At 34.2% G+C, this 21,999-nt stretch overlaps 1 protein-coding gene across 1 annotated transcript; it reads right to left on the reverse strand.

Annotated features, from left to right (window-relative positions):
• Positions 1-93: 93 nt before the first annotated feature.
• LOC128217425 (UDP-xylose and UDP-N-acetylglucosamine transporter-like) lies at positions 94-21,759 on the reverse strand. The gene is given in 12 exon segments (XM_052924572.1): positions 94-1,399; positions 2,994-3,063; positions 3,495-3,570; positions 3,857-3,966; positions 10,142-10,181; positions 10,465-10,549; positions 11,071-11,120; positions 14,989-15,091; positions 15,415-15,528; positions 16,831-16,871; positions 16,874-17,011; positions 21,697-21,759. Coding segments are annotated over 11 exon segments (993 nt in total). The 5' UTR covers positions 16,910-17,011; positions 21,697-21,759; the 3' UTR covers positions 94-1,131.
• Between the last annotated feature and the right edge of the window lie 240 nt (positions 21,760-21,999).

Below are 21,999 nucleotides of genomic sequence, written 5' to 3' on the forward strand. Positions count from 1 at the left end.
GTTGAAGCTGAATACCATTTCAAAAAGCAGTAATGGAAAGAAATAACGAAAACTTGTTCTAAGCTATCATGAAACAATAACAGAAACCCTACACCTATTTAACAGTTTAATTCTTCAACTTTTCTATGCTTGAATTAATCATCCCAAACATAAAGTAGATAAACGAAAATCATTGGACCCTTTTCAGGGCAGCATTAATGTCAAAATACCATATCATATATACCTTTGACTTAATATTAATAACATCCACAAGGTATATTTAACTTAATTTATTTCTTAAATGATCTGAATTGTTTTTTTCACTACATTCTCCAACATGTAGTAATATGAGTAGATTATAAGTATCTTCCATGGCCGAGAGGGTAAGGTTCTTTCCGACCCGAGCGTAGGGTGTTTTGCGGAAACGAGGTTTACCGAGGTCGGGATAGGGTCGGGATGAACCTATCTTACACGAGCGGCTATGGTAGATGCTTTTTCTCCCACCTCAGTTAAACAAAATTAAGTAAAAATGTATTTTTTTGCTGGAACTCCTTTGTGCTTAGTAAAAATAATTGCGTAAGGATATGGGTTAACTCGTGGTTGTCATGGATATTTGCGCAGTGATTCAGAGTATGTAAATGGTCTGATCGGTCTTTAAATAGTTCTAAGAAGAGTGAAGCATTATTTCTTGAAAGGTGCGTGAAAACTGTTTTCTGGTGACATTTGAAGCGAGAAATAATTAACTAGCTTTCTAAATATTGCCACAAGACAAGGTTTCCATGATGCGCTACAGACCACAGTCTTCAACAAGGGAGGTAATTACAATGTGGTGACCATTAAAAGAAGTTCCATACAGGCATTTTATCTTTGCCCGTGGGCAAGATAAGAATTTCTAGCATGGTTAAATTAATGGATCGACTTATCTGAGGTGGGAGAAAAACCCTTTTAAGATGTTTGCTGATCATGGATGTGCATGGTGTCATACAAACTACATGTTTATATATGAGCACATTTTGTATGTTTAAAGAATATGAAGGTAAGATTTTAACAAATAAGAAAAAACATCTCTAACAAAACAAACCTATCAACTACAGTCATGAACTGATATATTCTACTACATCTTGTAAACACTCAAGGTGACAAGAGATTTCATCACTGCTGTTTCTTGGACGCACCATTCTGTACAGCGGAGTTCATGTGCTTCGTGCCAAGCTGGTATACTCTCTGTATGGTTTCGGTGAAGATGAGCGTGCCGGCAAACACGAGAAAGGTGCCGGCCCAGTGGGCGAGTGTGAATGGATTGCTGAAGTACCAGATGGAGATAAGCAAGCTCAGAAACTTCCGCAATGTCACGACGAGTGTCACTGTCAACGCTGTGCACTCTGACGTCAACACAAACACAGATCTTATACATACGTATCTGAGGTGAAGTTAGGGATTATAAATATTTATATCATGATTTTGGTGGTTAACAATGGATTATAATCTGTCTGAAACAGTTAATTTGGTAGAAGTTTCATGACATTATATCTGGTATGACGTCTTTTAACTTGAATTGGGCTGAAATAAACATCAATCAATATCATTTTAAGCAAGAAATTAGAAAAGAATTAAAAATAAAAATGGTTTGTTTCAGTGTGAGATTGAAATATTTTCCATTGTGAACACTAAGTGTTTTTTCTCTCATGGCAATGCTACTCAAGAAAAATAATGTCTTCATCTGCAATATGGTGTTTCAAATATATTGCACATTATATTACAATCATGGTCATTTTCAATCAACAAGTAAACAGCAATAATTATTTTGATAAAATTGTTGCTTGTTTTCTTTTTAAAATTCCTTCACAATTATTCACAGTTGTTATACAAATGCTTGACCAATTATTTAATAACAAGTTTAATTGAATTAGGCAGTGATAAACTAATAAATGTATTAAGCTTCTTCTTGAGGGAGGAATTATCCCCAGTCATGATAGTTGGAGGGCTACTGTAAATAATTCTATCCATTTCCGTGTTGTAATTGATAACAAAAAAATCACAAAAATGATATGAGCTTGCGGTGTCAATTTATTGTAAATATGATTCTTGTTTAATTAGGCAGTTTAATAACCTTTATAGAGACCGGCTGAAAAACTGCAGAACTGCTATGCATGTTATTAGTTTTGTGTTCAAATGCCAGGACCTGTAACAGAAAAAATAGCTTTAAAAAAGATTGTTTTGTATCATCAAGAGACAATTTATGGATTACATTGTGTTAATGTATTAGTGCCAAAGTTTTCCTTTAACTCTTTCGACGTAAACCAGATGAATGATTGATAAACTTTTTAACTGTTTTTCCGATCCTAACCCTAGAGGTCGTAGTTAGAGTCAAGGCTTTCAAAGCGGCACTGAAATACATTAAGATCATGTATGAATACAGATACAGCAATTGTATAACTTCCATGAATAAGACCTGTTTTTGTTGTTTAGGTTCTATTTGGCTTAACATGGTTAGAATTCACACTATGAACAAGCAATAAAGCTTTATAAAGATATAAAGATAAAAATTTCTGTAAAATATATATATATATACTCAAACTGTTACAGGCAATTTGCAACTATAACAATATATATTTTCTATAACTCAATAATGCTTTAACATTGCATTGTGTTTATTATATAGTATTTACCCTAATATTTTCATGTTGTACATGGATTTGAGAGAATAAATATGTTGACTTGGCATGCATTCTTACAAATCATTCATATTATGAATTGATATATCATAGGGGTTAATGGAAATGGTTGCAGTAAGTTTTATATAGTCTATGAATGTCTTATGTATGACATCTTTTTTCTGGTTTATTTTAAAAATGTTCTCCTTAGTCAACAATTATTTTGATGTGAATTGAACTGCCCTGCCTTTCTCAGAACATTTGTTATATCATCATCATTATACTGTTAGCATCCTGTACAAACAGATATCCTTCAGTATTGTGAACCCCCTCCCTTGTCATGGCTTCAGTAAAGGATACTGTGAGAGGTTATTTCCCAGAAGGTAGATCCACATCTTGGGCACCATCACACCCAACACGGACCATGTCTCTGTTATATACATGTAGGACAGGTATTAGGCAAATGTTACAGACACACAATTTAAAACAAACATGGAAATGTCTATAGAATTGTACCTGCAAGATTAAGAAGTATTTAGGAAACCATTATTAAATTTCTCTCATCAAACCATCCGGCTTTCAAGTGACCAATAACAAAAAAGTTAGAAATATATCAAGTCAATGTTATTCTGTAAAAAGCCTCTGACTGGCAACATGAAAATTTCATCATTTTCTAAAAGTGTTTTTTCCACATTAATTTCAAACATGGGTCACTTGATTAATAAGACTAAGAATCTATCGACCATGTGAGTGAAGACACTAAATGGATCTCCAATATGACTAACTGTGTATACAAATACATCAGATATTTCTATATCAACATGTAAAGGGAAAACAGATTTACAATGTCATGTTTCCTACCTGACTGGTTGAAGCCTATAGCTGCGCTGTAGATGTTTGGAGCTACCAGCAAAAACCCTGGCAAGGGAAGGGCGTGCTGGAATATATGAAGCCGAAGACAATAAGATTTGTGATTTCATTACCGAAAAGCATCTCTTCCCCTTCAACATCATTAAAACAACATTATTCCTATCATTTATTCAAGTATGAAAATTGTCCCTAAAAATATTATTACTAAATAGTGTTTATTTTTTTTTAAACAAAACATACTTTAAGTCAATTCACAAACAAACAGTTACTGTTACTAGACAAGATTATTTGGGGCAAATTCTTAGTGTTTAAATAAGATAATTTCATTAGGACACACATCAAAGCAGCCTTACATTGAAGAAGAGGGATTCATTGGGATGTTTGCCATGCTTGGAGTACACGCTCTCCTGAAACAGCCCCATTCTGGCCGTCATGAACAGGGAAAACACCATCATAGATACACCTGTAATGGAGGAAAGCAATCAAGACACCATCATAGCTACACCTGCAACAGAGGACACAAACGAAAACACCATCATAGCTACACCTGCAAAAGAGAACACAAATGAAAACACCATCATAGCTACACCTGCAAAAGAGAACACAAATGAAAACACCATCATAGCTACACCTGCAACAGAGGACACAAACGAAAACACCATCATAGCTACACCTGCAAAAGAGAACACAAATGAAAACACCATCATAGCTACACCTGCAACAGAGGACACAAACGAAAACACCATCATAGCTACACCTGCAAAAGAGAACACAAATGAAAACACCATCATAGCTACACCTGCAACAGAGGACACAAACGAAAACACCATCATAGCTACACCTGCAAAAGAGAACACAAATGAAAACACCATCATAGCTACACCTGCAACAGAGGACACAAACGAAAACACCATCATAGCTACACCTGCAAAAGAGAACACAAATGAAAACACCATCATAGCTACACCTGCAACAGAGAGCACAAATGAAAACACCATCATAGCTACACCGCCAATGGCGGCCAGTAATCAAAACACCATCATAGCTACAATGGATGACACAAATCAAAACACCATCATATTAACTTCTGCTATTGAGAACAGTAATCAAGACACCATCATAGCTACACCTGCAAAGGATGACACAAATCAAAACACCATCATATTAACACCTGCAATAGAAAACAGTAATCAAGACATCATCATAGCTACACATGCAATAGAGAACAGTAATCAAAACACAATCATAGCTACACCTGCAAAAGAAAACAGTAATCAAGACATCATCATAGCTACACCTGCAATAGAGAACAGTAATCAAGACACAATCATAGCTACACCTGCAATAGAGAACAGTAATCAAGACACCATCATAGCTACACCTGCAAAGGATGACACAAATCAAAACACCATCATATTAACTTCTGCTATTGAGAACAGTAATCAAGACATCATTATAGCTACACCTGCAAAGGATGACACAAATCAAAACACCATCATATTAACTTCTGCTATTGAAAACAGTAATCAAGACATCATCATAGCTACACCTGCAAAGGATGACACAAATCAAAACACCATCATATTAACTTCTGCTATTGAGAACAGTAATCAAGACATCATTATAGCTACACATGCAATAGAGAACAGTAATCAAGACACAATCATAGCTACACCTGCAATAGAGAACAGTAATCAAGACACAATCATAGCTACACATGCAAATGAGAACAGTAATCAAGACACAATCATAGCTACACCTGCAATAGAGAACAGTAATCAAGACACAATCATAGCTACACCTGCAATAGAGAACAGTAATCAAGACACAATCATAGCTACACCTGCAATAGAGAACAGTAATCAAGACACCATCATAGCTACACCTGCAATAGAGAACAGTAATCAAGACACAATCATAGCTACACCTGCAAAAGAGAACAGTAAATGAGACACAATCATATCTACACCTACAATAGAGAACAGTAATCAAGACACAATCATAGCTACACCTGCAATAGAGAACAGTAATCAAGACACCATCATAGCTACACCTGCAAAAGAGAACAGTAATCAAGACACAATCATAGCTACACCTGCAATAGAGAACAGTAATCAAGACACAATCATAGCTACACCTGCAATAGAGAACAGTAATCAAGACACAATCATAGCTACACCTGCAATAGAGAACAGTAATCAAGACACAATCATAGCTACATCTGCAATAGAGAAAAGTAATCAAGACACAATTATAGCTACATCTGCAATAGAGAACAGTAATCAAGACACAATCATAGCTACATCTGCAATAGAGAAAAGTAATCAAGACACAATCATAGCTACATCTGCAATAGAGAACAGTAATCAAGACACAATCATAGCTTCACCTGCAATAGAGAACAGTAATCAAGACATCATCATAGCTACATCTGCAATAGAGAACAGTAATCAAGACACAATCATAGCTACACCTGCAATAGAGAACAGTAATCAAGACACAATCATAGCTACACCTGCAATAGAGGACACAAATGAAAACACCATCATAGCTACACCTGCAATAGAGAACAGTAATCAAGACACAATCATAGCTACACCTGCAATAGAGAACAGTAATCAAGACACAATCATAGCTACACCTGCAAAAGAGAACAGTAAATGAGACACAATCATATCTACACCTACAATAGAGAACAGTAATCAAGACACAATCATAGCTACACCTGCAATAGAGAACAGTAATCAAGACACCATCATAGCTACACTTGCAAAAGAGAACAGTAAATGAGACACAATCATAGCTACACCTGCAATAGAGAACAGTAATCAAGACACAATCATAGCTACACCTGCAATAGAGAACAGTAATCAAGACACAATCATAGCTACACCTGCAATAGAGAACAGTAATCAAGACACAATCATAGCTACACCTGCAATAGAGAACAGTAATCAAGACACAATCATAGCTACACCTGCAATAGAGAACAGTAATCAAGACAAAATCATAGCTACACCTGCAATAGAGAACACAAATGAAAACCCATCATAGCTACACCTGCAATAGAGAACAGTAATCAAGACACAATCATAGCTACACCTGCAATAGAGAACAGTAATCAAGACATCATCATAGCTACACCTGCAAAAGAGAACAGTAATCAAGACACAATCATAGCTTCACCTGCAATAGAGAACAGTAATCAAGACACCATCATAGCTACACCTGCAAAAGAGAACAGTAATCAAGACACAATCATAGCTACACCTGCAATAGAGAACAGTAATCAAGACAAAATCATAGCTACACCTGCAATAGAGAACAGTAATCAAGACACAAGCATAGCTACATTTGCAATAGAGAAAAGTAATCAAGACATCATCATAGCTACACCTGCAATAGAGAACAGTAATCAAGACACAATCATAGCTACACCTGCAATAGAGAACAGTAATCAAGACAAAATCATAGCTACACCTGCAATATAGAACAGTAATCAAGACACAATCATAGCTACATTTGCAATAGAGAAAAGTAATCAAGACATCATCATAGCTTCACCTGCAATAGAGAACAGTAATCAAGACACAATCATAGCTACACCTGCAATAGAGAACAGTAATCAAGACACCATCATAGCTACACCTGCAATAGAAACAGTAATCAAGACACAATCATAGCTACACCTGCAATAGAGAACAGTAATCAAGACACCATCATAGCTACACCTGCAATAGAGAACAGTAATCAAGACACAATCATAGCTACACCTGTAATAGAGAACAGTAGTCAAGACACCATCATAGCTAAATCTGCAATAGATGACACAAATGAAACACCATCATAGCTACACCTGCAATAGAGAACAGTAGTCAAGACACAATCATAGCTAAATCTGCAATAGAGGACACAAATGAAAACACCATCATAGCTACACCTGCAATAGAGAACAGTAATCAAGACATCATCATAGCTACACCTGCAATAGAGAACAGTAATCAAGACACCATCATAGCTACACCTGCAATAAAGATCAGTAATCAAGACACCATCATAGCTACATCTGCAATAGAGGACACAAATGAAAACCCCATCATAGCTACACCTGCAATAGAGAACAGTAAATGAGACACAATCATAGCTACACCTGCAATAGAGAACAGTAATCAAGACACAATCATAGCTACACCTGCAATAGAGAACAGTAATCAAGACACAATCATAGCAACACCTGCAATAGAGAACAGTAATCAAGACACAATCATAGCTACATCTGCAATAGAGAACAGTAATCAAGACACAATCATAGCTACACCTGCAATAGAGAACAGTAATCAAGACAAAATCAACATAGCTACACCTGCAATAGAGAACACAATGAAACCCCATCATAGCTACACCTGCAATAGAGAACAGTAATCAAGACACAATCATAGCTACACCTGCAATAGAGAACAGTAACCAAGACACCATCATAGCTACACCTGCAAAAGAGAACAGTAATCAAGACACAATCATAGCTCACCACCTGCAATAGAGAACAGTAATCAAGACATCATCATAGCTACATCTGCAATAGAGAACAGTAATCAAGACACAAATAGCTAGAATAGAGAAAAACAAGACATCATCAAGCTTCACATAGCAAAGAGAACAGTAATCAAGACAAGACACAATCATAGCTACATTTGTAATAGAGAAAAGTAATCAAGACATCATCATAGCTTCACCTGCAATAGAGAACAGTAATCAAGACACAATCATAGCTACACCTGCAATAGAGAACAGTAATCAAGACACCATCATAGCTACACCTGCAATAGAGAACAGTAATCAAGACACAATCATAGCTAACCTGCAATAGAGAACAGTAATCAAGACACCATCATAGCTACACCTGCAATAGAGAACAGTAATCAAGACACATCATAGCTAAATCTGCAATAGAGGACACAAATGAAACACCATCATAGCTACACCTGCAATAGAGAACAGTAGTCAAGACACAATCATAGCTAAATCTGCAATAGAGGACACAAATGAAAACACCATCATAGCTACACCTGCAATAGAGAACAGTAATCAAGACATCATCATAGCTACACCTGCAATAGAGAACAGTAATCAAGACACCATCATAGCTACACCTGCAATAAAGATCAGTAATCAAGACACCATCATAGCTACATCTGCAATAGAGGACACAAATGAAAACCCCATCATAGCTACACCTGCAATAGAGAACAGTAATCAAAACACCATCATAGCTGCAATGGATGACACAAATCAAAACACCATCATAGCAGCAATGGATGACACAAATCAAAACACCATCATAGCTGCAATGGATGACACAAATCAAAACACCATCATAGCTGCAATGGATGACACAAATCAAAACACCATCATAGCTGCAATGGATGACACAAATTAAAACACCATCATAGCTGCAAGGATGACACAAATCCAAACACCATCATAGCTGCAATGGATGACACTAATCAAAACACCATCATAGCTGCAATGGATGACACAAATCAGAACATCATCATAGCTGCAATGGATAACACAAATTAAAACACCATCATGGCTGCAATGGATGACACAAATCAAAACACCATCATGGCTGCAATGGATGACACAAATCAAATCACCATCATAGATGCAATGGATGACACAAATCAAAACACCATGGCTGCAATGGATGACACAAATCAAAACACCATCATGGCTGCAATGGATGACACAAATCAAAACATCATCATGGCTGCAATGGATGACACAAATCAAAACACCATCAAAGCTGCAATGGATGACAGAAATCAAAACACCATCATAGCTGCAATGGATGACACAAATAAAAACATCATCATAGCTGCAATGGATGACATAAATCAAATCACCATCATAGCTGCAATGGATGACACAAATAAAAACATCATCATAGCTGCAATGGATGACATAAATCAAATCACCATCATGGCTGCAATGGATGACACAAATAAAAACATCATCATAGCTGCAATGGATGACATAAATCAAAACACCATCATAGCTGCAATGGATGACACAAATAAAAACATCATCATAGCTGCAATGGATGACATAAATCAAATCACCATCATGGCTGCAATGGATGACACAAATAAAAACACCATCATAGCTGCAATGGATGACACAAATCAAAACACCATCATAGCTGCAATCGATGTCACAAATCAAAACACCATCATAGCTGCAATCAATGTCATAAATCAAAACGCCATCATGGCTGTAATAGATGACACAAATCAAAACACCATCATAGCTGCAATGGATGACACAAATCAAAACAACATCAAAGCTGCAATGGATGACACAAATAAAAACACCATCATAGCTGCAATGGATGACACAAATCAAAACACCATCATAGCTGCAATCGATGTCACAAATCAAAACACCATCATAGCTGCAATCAATGTCATAAATCAAAACGCCATCATGGCTGTAATAGATGACACAAATCAAAACACCATCATAGCTGCAATGGATGACACAAATCAAAACAACATCATAGCTGCGTATTCAACATAATGTAAAATGTTATAAAAAACAACAGGAAAATTAAAAAAAATAATAATGTAGGATCATACCGAGAGTGTAGTTAAAAATGCTGAATGGACGGTCTGTTGGCTGAAATGTAAAAATATGATCACTGAATCACAATGTTTTACTTTAATCCAATGGAAAGGTATTGCATGAGGTATAAGTTGAGTATAGTGTTTGTTTAATCAGAGTTATAATTTGTGTACTCTTCAAGTAACATACTCATGCATGATGTTTTATAAAAAAATCTATCTATCTACACACATATACTCAAGGTTTGATTTGACGAATAAATTTTATAAAATGCCTTTACTGAAAGGAGTAATTATAGATAAAGAAATACAGTGACTTTGATGTAAAATTCACTTACGTGTTCACCTGTGGCTGATGCATACGTACACACACATATACCAAGGGTTATCATTAAAACTGACACATATTTACTGATTGGATATCTGAAAAACACAAACTGACACTGCAATGACTTGATGAAACACAGAGCAAACTGTATCACTGCAATGAAACGATGAAATACAGAGCAAATTGTATTACTGCATTGATGAAACACGGAGCAAACTGACACTGCAATTATACAATGGAACACAGAGCAAATTGACACTGCAATGATACGATGAAACACAGAGCAAATTGACACTGCAATGATACGATGAAACACATAGCAAAATGACACTGCAATGATATGAAGAAACACATAGCAAATTGACACTGCTATGATATGATGAAACACAGAGCAAATTGACACTGCAATGACGGGATGGAACACAGATTTGAGTATGCAAACATTTACCATAGTTTGCCTTATGTTTACCATTTTAACAAAATTGATTAAAATAGTACAATTTTAGTGCCATGTAAAGAAACTGATAACTGTTAATCAACTTTGATTATTTCAAACCAGAGGAGAAGCCAAACAATGCTTGTATTATGATCAATTATATATTTAACACTGACTCACCGCTTATGAGCAATAATGACTCCTAGAGTGAGACTAGCCATCAGAGAACCCTGTAAATATACGTGGTAATATACATGTTTAATTATGCATACATGGACAAACAATTGTTAACACTCTACACTCTAGTTACTTGGTTAAATGTGGTATTCAAGGGAAAATATTGAATGCTATGAATGATATGTATCAGAATGTTAAATCATGTGTAAAATCATGTTCATCATACTCAGAATACTTTAGTTATGCAGTTGCCTTACGACAAGGGGAAGTAATGTCCCCAATATTATTTTCACTATTTGTCTAAGACATAGAGTTATTTTTTACAAGAAAGCGTTAATTCTGGCATAAACACATAGTTATGATGTTGTATTAATTATGTTACTGTTTGCCGATGATAAGGCCATTTAGGAAAGCCCCGGCTGAAACTCAACAACAATTGGATTTACTTAATACTTATTGTAATACTTGGGTTTTTAAAGTAAATACTAATAAAACAAAAATTATGGACATTTATTACCGCATGAAAGCTGGACCTATGATAGCAAAAACATCGAAGTCATTAGTGTTTTTAACTATCTAGGAACTGTTTTTAACTATACTGGTAGTTATGCATTAAACCAAGAATATTTAGCTGGAACAGCTCTAAAGGCTTTCAATGTGTTACTGTATAAATGTAAAGGCTATGATTTAAAGCTTCCTATATTTTGTAAGTTGTTTGATGCTTTTATAGGGTCTATATTAAACTATTCATGTGAAATATGGGGTTATACTAAATCAAAAGAAATAGAACATATTCATTTGAAGTTCAGTAAAAGATTATTACATGTTAAAATCAACACTTGTACTGCTACTGTATTTGGAGAATTAGGTAGATATCCTTTATATATTACTAGATGCTTACATATAATTAAATACTGGTTGAAAATAGCTTATACTAACAATATATTGTTAAGTGTTGTATATCTACAAGCAGTGTCTGATAGTAATAAAGGATATTCCAATTGGATTACCAATGTTAAAAAGCTTCTTAATGATTATGGTTTTACACATATATGCGATAATGTACAACATGTAAACGTAAATACATTTGTTCACAAGTTTAAATGTAGAGTTATAGATACATTTAAGCAGGAATGGTATGGTTCATTATCTAATAGCTCTGTTCTTGATATGTTTAAGGTATTTAAAAATGCATTCTAGTATGAGGAATATCTGAAAATATTACCAAGGATATACCGAATTTCTATTTGTAAATTACGATTAGAATATCTGTACATCCATTAAGGATACAAACTGGACGATATTTCAGAAATAATATTCCGCGTAATGAACGCCACTGTATGTGCTGGAACCATCTTGATATTGAAGATGAATACCATTTTGTAGGTATATGCCCAGGTTTTTTAGTTATAAGACAGAAATACATAAAATGTCAGTTTTATGATTGCCCCTCCGTGTTTAAATATGATCAACTATTAAACTCTGTTAATAGATTTGAGCTTATTAAGCTCTGTAAATACATTAAGGAATCACTATGTATCCGTAACTGTATTCTAAACAATGATACATAATTCTGTTAATCCTCTTTTACAACCTGTTTTTAAGCTGTTACACTACTGCGTTTACATATTTAAACCTTATATTGGTTAATTATAATTGCATAACACTACTGTAAAACAAATATTTGTTCAACTTTAAAACTTACCTTGTACATACACATGACATATTTAAGTGAATTACTATGTGATTAGACGATGTACGTTAGTATAAGTCTTAATAAGAGCCGTCGTAAGACAGCGCGCTCGACTACGCCACTTTGACATAGAATACAATAACGATGTAATAATACCAAGTTTGGTCTCTTAATGTCAAACCTAACTAAAATTATTCAATACATAAGGTGACTTTGATGCTGCCCTCCCACCAGCCCGCCCAAACAATCACGCAAGTCATTCAAATAACTTGATTTCCCATTATGAAAATGTGGTTAAGAATATACAAATATGCCTTTCAAAGGAAATTTAAAAAAATAAATAAAAAAATTCAAGCCCATAATTTGTATGTAGGCCCTTTAAACGGAGTTATGTTTCTTGTTGTAAGATGGCCTTAAATAATTTTGAATTTTATTGAGTGCATTTAATGAACGGTATAGAAGTTTTTTTTATTAAAATCCCAACTTGCCCTTAACTTTTACTTGCTTAAAACTTTAACCTTAGTCAATCAGGGGACATAACTTGTATTAAGGATATGGAGTTATGTAACCTCATTGGGTGATGGTCCTGAACAATTGTGTGAAGTATTAAGTCAATTGAATGAAGGGTATAGAAGTTATTAAACAATATCCCAACCTGCCCTAAAACTTTAACCTAAGTTCCATAGTCAATCAGGGGCCATAATTTGTATAAAAGATAATATGGAGTTATCTAACCTCATTATGTGATGGCTCTGAACATCTGTGTGAAGTATTAAGTCAATTGAATGAATGGTATTTGAGTTTTAAGTGAAAATCCCAACTTGCCCTAAATTTTTAACCTGCCCTAAAACTTTAACCTAAGTCAATCAGGGGCCATTACTTGTATTTAGGATAATATGGAGTAATGTAACCTCATTGTGTGATGGTCCTAAACAACTGTGTGAAGTATTAAGTCAATTGAACAAAGGATAAAGAAGTTATTAATATATATTCCAACTTGCCCTAAAACTTTAACCTAAGTTCCATAGTCAATCAGGGGCCATAATCTGTGTAAAGAATAATATGGAGTTAAATAACCTTATCATGTGATGGCCCTGAACAACTGCGTGAAGTATTAAGTCAGTTGAATGTAGGGTATTGGACTTATAAGTGAAAATCCCAACTTGCCCTCAAACTTTAACCGGACACCGACGCTGGGGCGAGTAGTATAGGCCACCTATTCTTCGAATAGTCGAGCTAATAAAATGTCTGTTCTGACAAATGAATTAGAACTACGCAAGGCAGATACGTTGCCTGACGAATTAATTACTGTCTATATTATAGCTGTTATATTGGCATTTTATTCATTTATAGACAATGATGTTGCCATTTAACTTTCAAGCGTAGGTGGCATTTGAACTGAAGGTAACAACGTTAAGCCAGAAACAAGATATGCCCCGGACAAAACTTTAAGCATGAAAATTTACAAAGGGCAATTACTCTAACACTAAAAAAACAAGAGTAACAGTTATTGTGCACTGCACCTTCCCTCAATGAGATCTATCTAGCTATGAAGTTTCAAGTTGATAAGTCTTATATTCTTCAAGATATGACCCAGACAAAACTTTAAGCATGGAAATTTACAAAGGGCAATTACTATAACACTAAAAAAGCAAGAGTTACAGTTATTGTGCACTGCACTTGCCCTCAATGAGATCTACCTACATATGAAATTTTAAGTTGATGCCACTAATAGTTTACGAGATATGCCCTGGACAAGTGAAAACGGGACACAGACGCCACTGCGGCTGCCGCTGACAAAAGTAATCCCTATAATTATGTCGCCTGACAAAAACTGACATCCCTTAAAAGACAAAGTATACTTAGATGGCTGTTTCATTTATATTTACTTATTAACTTCAGCTATTATAAATTACCCACTACTGACCCATTGTGTCACTGAAAACTTGCTTATCCAACAATGTATACAAACTATAGCAAGGGGAACAATTTGCTGTCAGCGACTGTCAATGGTCACATTATAAGAACAATACAGCATTTGAAATTATACTTTTGGATGAAGAAGCCAGAATTTTTATACTTTTGCTTGGCATTACCTTTTTGGACAAGCCATGCTTTATAGAATTCAGAATTTGAGCAAGTCTGGAAAATATTCTACCAGTGAAGGGCTTGCCGGCTTGTGTTAACTAGACCACTGAGGAGTACATAAATATTGTAAGATCACTTACAGCTCTGAAGATGATGTGGAGGGTGACTGGAATATCATAGCTAAATGCGTAGTTGTTGACCACCTGGATCATGAAAAACATCGTCACCATCTTGATATAGACACTGAAATCACATGAACACAACCATCATGCGCATACGAAGAAAAATCAATTCATTTTAAATTCTAAGACTTCAAACTTTTTCTTTTTCAACTAAAATTTGGAAACAGTACAGAGCTGAAGGATATTGTTTATACCTATATGTTTATTTCAGTTAGTCTGTTGATAAAAAAGACCTAACACTTAATAAAATCTTAACATCATCATAAGCCTTTAGTTCTTACAACATTGTTAAAGCTCATATTAACTTGTATCCTAGTTAATTTTCATGCAATAGAAGACCATGAACAGTTTATGATTAAGAAATATAAGACGGTGATAAATAACCTTAATGGAATCTTGTTCTTCACTGTTCCAAACTTGAGAGTGTTGACAAATCCCTCGCAGGCGATGAACAAGAACTGTGTGAATGTAACCAAGTTCCCACAGCCAGGGTCGTTGCTGAAAATACCGATATTGTATGTCAGTCAAATAATGGATATTGTATGTTAGTCAAATACAGATATTGTATGTCAGTCAAAATACAGATGGTGTATGCGAGTCAAAACACAGGTATTAGGAAGTGAGTCAAAACCAAAAATAACTCTATGTAAGTCAAAATAAAGATATCCATTATGAGTCACAACTATATGTTATGTGAGTTAAAATAAAAACGTTGTATGTGAGTTGAAATCAAGATAGGTGAAAATCATGTTAATGAATGTGAGTGAAAGCAAACAACTTGAATGCTGGTAAAAACTGTATTTATTGTTTGGGCGGGAAAAATGTGGACAATTGTTTGTGAGTAAAAAAATACAGAAAGTGAAAGTAAATTTAAACACAGAAATTGATTGTGCATCAAAACACAGATAGTGTATGTGTCAAAACAAGAAAATGTGTATTTTAAGCACAGGAAATGTGTGTTTTAAAACAGCAATTGTGTGTGTCAAAACATAGAACATGTTTGTGTCAAAACACAGAGATTGGGGGTCAAAACATAGAACATGTTTGTGTCAAAACACAGAGATTGGGGGTGTCAAAACATAGAACATGTTTGTGTCAAAACACAGAGATTGGGGGTGTCAAAACATAGAAATTGTGTATGTCAATATGAAGCAAAACATTGATATTGTGTTCGTCAAAATGCAGAAAATATATGTATGTCAAAAACACTGAAAATGTGTCAATCCCGAGAAAATGTTTCTCTCAAAGCACAAAAATTGTATGTTAGTACATAAATAAAATGTTAAAGTCAATCAGACTCTCAGTTATAATAACAAAACAAATACTCTGAGATTGCTTTAAAAAAGCGCTTGTCTTCCCCATCGTGTGGTCGTAGCTGAGAAATAATCAATGATGGACCTGAAATTTGTAATTTGGATTGAAGACTAACCAACAGTGACCTTGAAGTTTGGCCCATTCACCCAAATTAAATAGTGAACATCTACTGCATATGATCAGAGATCCTATGAATAGTAAGAATGAATGTGATAGATGATGGTAGGAAATACCATTTTGTTTAACTGGCCTCAAAATCAAAAGTGGTCATCTACTAGTCATGACCAACTGGCATACCATGAACTTCGGGGTGCAAGCATTCTTTAGATATAGAGCAGAAATTGCTAAAATTTTGTTACAAGCATCTGCATTATTTACTAATTATATAAATAATGCAGATGCTTGTAATAAAACTTTAGCAATTTCTGCTCAATATCTACAAAACGTATATCTTGGTAGTTTAACATCACACACTCAGTTGCTTACCTGACCAGGAGCTCCATCAAGACCATGTTGGAGCAGCACCCCCCGCCAGGGTGAGAGCAATTGGGATCCCGGGAAACATTTTGCAGCAGTGTTTATTGGTATCTGGTCAGTGGGTGGTGACGGTGACAGGGGTAAGCTGTTGGCTTGGGCAGTTTCAGGACTTACAATGAAGACACATTGTCTGAAATGTAGATCGAAATATTATATTATGAATCTCTGACATCTTTAACTGAAAACTAATTCAACTTATCACAACAATTATTATTACTGATGCAGAAGCAGAACCCATACACAACTCTGCGACCCAGATGGAATAATACAATTTAATACACCTGAAAAGAATCAGTGTCAAGTTTTAATATTAAACATTTATTTACTCATGTGCATGAAAAAGAATGCATTCCACCAATAAAACATCTGAAACATTAAAAAGAAAAACTGCAATACAATTTATTTTATTGCCAAATCTTCACAGAAATTCATATAATTGTAGAAATATTTAGGAGACCTAAAACCAAGGTTCTAGCAAGCACAATAAAGAAGTTTTTTTATTAGACCAAGCAGACATTCATCCTGAAGGGAAACACAGTGTCGTTCCACAAGTGCATTACAATAATATTTCTCAGAACTGAATTTAATAATTTCAACATACACTAAGTCTATGGAATTGTTAATTGAACATATACCTTTCTACATGGCATTAATGTCCAATTTGAACATGTATATTCCAAACAATTCTTGTCAAAATGTCAGTACTCTAGAACAACTCTAACACTAATAAACATCTCAGTTCTGTTCAATGATAAATCTATTAAGAGTGCCACCTAACTAACACATGTACTGGTAATTTTTGTTTCCCTGGCTCATAACATCTGTAATCACTAATACCAGGGCTCATTTGCCTTCAAGGTGAAAGCGTTAATGACATATCTTTTAATGAACTGTGCTCTCTTGCCTGCTATAATGATAATAATAATCTATCATTTTAGATGTATTTCGTGTTTTTTTTTTGTTGTACGAAATAATCTATATCTTTTCCATAATATAATACAAAGAAACTTTTAGTCATTTTTGCTAAAAGAGCAACACTATCTTTTTCAATATTGTAGTTTAAATCATTATGGAAAGAAGTTGTGGCTTAAATCATTATGGTAGTGACTTGAGGTTTAAATCATTATGGTATTGACTTGAGGTTTAAATCATTATGGTAGTGACTTGAGGTTTAAATCATTATGGTAGTGAATTGAGGTTTAAATCATTATGGTAGTGACTTGAGGTTTAAATCATTATGGTATTGAAATGAGGTTTAAATCATTATGGTAGTGAATTGAGGTTTAAATCATTATGGTAGTGAATTGAGGTTTAAATCATTATGGTAGTGAATTGAGGTTTAAATCATTATGGTAGTGAATTGAGGTTTAAATCATTATGGTAGTGACTTGAGGTTTAAATCATTATGGTATTGACTTGAGGTTTAAATCATTATGGTAGTGAATTGAGGTTTAAATCATTATGGTAGTGACTTGAGGTTTAAATCATTATGGTAGTGACTTGAGGTTTAAATCATTATGGTATTGAATTGAGGTTTAAATCATTATGGTATTGACTTGAGGTTTAAATCATTATGGTAGTGAATTGAGGTTTAAATCATTATGGTAGTGAATTGAGGTTTAAATCATTATGGTAGTGAATTGAGGTTTAAATCATTATGGTAGTGAATTGAGGTTTAAATCATTATGGTAGTGAATTGAGGTTTGAATCATTATGGTAGTGACTTGAGGTTTAAATCATTATGGTAGTGACTTGAGGTTTAAATCATTATGGTATTGAAATGAGGTTTAAATCATTATGGTAGTGAATTGAGGTTTGAATCATTATGGTAGTGAATTGAGGTTTAAATCATTATGGTAGTGAATTGAGGTTTAAATCATTATGGTAGTGAATTGAGGTTTAAATCATTATGGTAGTGAATTGAGGTTTAAATCATTATGGTAGTGAATTGAGGTTTAAATCATTATGGTAATTCATTCATTGACAACAACACTGAGAAGAATTACTCAAAGAAATCATTACCATTAGCATTGATTAGCAATCATTTTACTGATATTATCAGTCAGACTCAGGCAGATCTTATAACACATGTACATCTTTATCACAGAGAAACAGTGAATCAGAACAATGATTATTGTGTTGGATCCCCAAGTATACATTTCCCATGAATTAAAATAGTAAGAATGTTCTATATCTTGAGCATGTCATATATTTGGTGTCCTGGATCTTGCAACAAACAAAATGACACTCTTATATTTCTTATAGTTAAGATATCTTTGTATACATTTATAACTCTGTTAATTCTTTGCAAGTTTTCCTGCATCTAAATTGAAGAACAACTGGATCGTTAGTTTAAACCAGGGATTGAAATGTTTATAGGATCTATGTTTGTACCTTAAACTTTGACACAGATGTGTCAGAACATTGCTATTTGCTGTTCAGAAATATATTTGGAGTAACTCGTTACTTTCAGAACAAAAATCACACATATATATTATATATACATTCAAGCTCAATTTTGGCAACCTACAGAAAAATAGTGAACAGAAAATTTGAGAGAGTCTTCAGTTGTCATTGCGCACCACATGAAAGCAAAAACCAAAAATAGTACAAGACCATGTATCCTAACATTAAAATAAGCACTGATCTACAAATGTTGCAACTTTGGAGTGCCAGCAGCCATGGTATTAGGAGAAAGATCTCATTGTTCAGATATCAAATTATGCTTTACTGTATGGTCTTTTTCTTTATGTTGCCCAAGATTTATTATTTTTTCTATCGTTCAATTCAATTTTATAATCCTTAAACAACCAACATCAAATCTAGGAACCACCCCTAGGCATAATGAAATGAATTCATATAAAACAGTTAGTTAAAGTTATTCCATTTTAAAGAAATTATAAGGCATTAATAACAATTAACAATATAAGATCCTATGTATAAAACTTACTTTATTGGGAACCATTAGCTAAATAGAGCGATTATTAAGGTTTATTTTTCTTTATTATGCTGGCCTTTCTCTGCCCACCTCACGGGTCAGAATATCTGACCCAATATTCTGACCCATTCCCAATGCTAAATTATAAAATATGTATATTTGTTCCCAATTTCAAAAAAAAAGCCAGATTGAGATAAAATTGCTGTCACGTAAAGCCTGACTTCACGACTAACACCTTGACCCTTCAATAGCCGCGGTTTCAGTGGTGAACAAATCATTCCAAACAATTAGTAATTTAAAATCTTAAATGCATATACCAGCACTTTTGGGTGACATTCATGGTTGAATACACTAATTTCACAGAGAAATGTAGCCCAAAATGGTGATAATTACTTACAGGACTCGGAAAAACTCAATTATTGCAAGAACTTTAACCCTTATTGATAAAAAATCCCGAAATTTATTCCCCTAACAGTAAATTTTACCACATTTAATTTACTGGTAAAATTTATTAACTTCCTTATTTTTTTTAAAATGGTCTGGACAGAAAAAGCCCTGTTATGATACTAGGCTAGTTAACCGGTATATAAATATATAGTGTTAGAGGTCCTTTAAACTTGTCAGAAGATAACATTAATTTAATAATTGAATAGAACATTGTCAAAGCAGTCTGTTTTTTCACTATGTTGGGAATGGGACTGGGGTCATTCTGAGCGGGAAAAATTAGCCATTTGACTAAAATTTGAAAATCCAATTTTGAGTAGAAATGAACATGAATGCTTTTAAAAATAGACAGAAATTATCAAACACAGTAATAAAGTGTTGTTTTTTCAGAATACACAAACTCTTTCCTATTCAAATGCTTTAGGAGTCCAATCACAGGATCTTTACTGTAACACTCTCAAGTATCTAGTTTCATTTAGCCAAACAACTTGTACTGTTAAAACCTTTTTTTACCCCAAAAATCATATTATCAGGCTGTTTAAAAAGATAATTGCACACAATTAATACTAAAACACAAATTGTATGCTGTCAAAGCTTGATCCTGTGAAAGCTCGGGTATATTATTATAGAAAATAGCTTTTACCACCTGGCATTGAACAGCTGATTATTGTTAATATTATGAGGGATTCATGTCTAGAGCACTGGGTTTTTCATAATATATTGTATAGAAAACTGGAGAAGTGGTACCTAAACAAACTTGTAGAACTACAAATTGGTACCAGAGTTGCTTGATTCATGTGGTATATAGCAGGACTGATCAAAATTTATACATGTCCAATAGGTGTTTGATTAAATGTGTCAATGAAAAAAAATCATAAACTTGCTTAATACACACGGTCACGGACCTAGGTCTGTGACACGGTTCACATATTTTATTGCAAACATTTTTATAAAATTTCGTTTCACTAGAATAATTAATTCATTTGAAATAACAATGCTTAAGTCCAGAGATAGTGTTTAATTTTAGCAGGTGGCAGTTATCTCATTTCTTGGCTAGGAATACAACAACTCGGACATGAACATATAGAGTCGCCAAATAAAAATCGTCAAAGACTCTGAAGCATCTTTTTATATGGACTAAAGCTTCGCCTTCTTTTGCAATTGTTTCCGATGACTTTTATTTTCATTTCCGGTAGTTCTTACTATATTATATGTACAGTTCCCAGCAATAATACATTCTTTACAACTGTACAGTACAATAGTCTGAAGTTAAAGTACTGATTTTATTAAGACAAATCCATAACTTTTAAACACCTTAACAAAATAAATAGTTGTACGTAACCGTAATATAAATCAACAGTTCTGTAAGAACATTAATCAAGTGACAATTGAAATATGTGATTACAAAACAAAATAAAAGCACGGTTAGTTACAGTAAGACTTTAATAGGCCGTTGTGTTTTGACAGCACCGATTTTGACGTTTACTGAGGGGAAGCCACTCTACGTTAATTATTTGGGGTGGGTATAAAAGACTGGCCGGACCGGAAAAATTCGCTCGGAAGTCATCAGAATTTCGATTGGGTACAAAAGACTGGCCGGACCGGACCTTTTCCAAATTATAATAATAACAAAAAAATAATTATTGATAATGTTTGGATGGAAACCTTTTTAACAATGCACGCATTAAAAATAAACCCATACAGTATAAGGTGCATACAAAATAGCTCAAATTTAT

The sequence above is a fragment of the Mya arenaria genome, chromosome 14, assembly GCF_026914265.1.
Source record: "Mya arenaria isolate MELC-2E11 chromosome 14, ASM2691426v1".
Taxonomy (NCBI): domain Eukaryota; kingdom Metazoa; phylum Mollusca; class Bivalvia; order Myida; family Myidae; genus Mya; species Mya arenaria.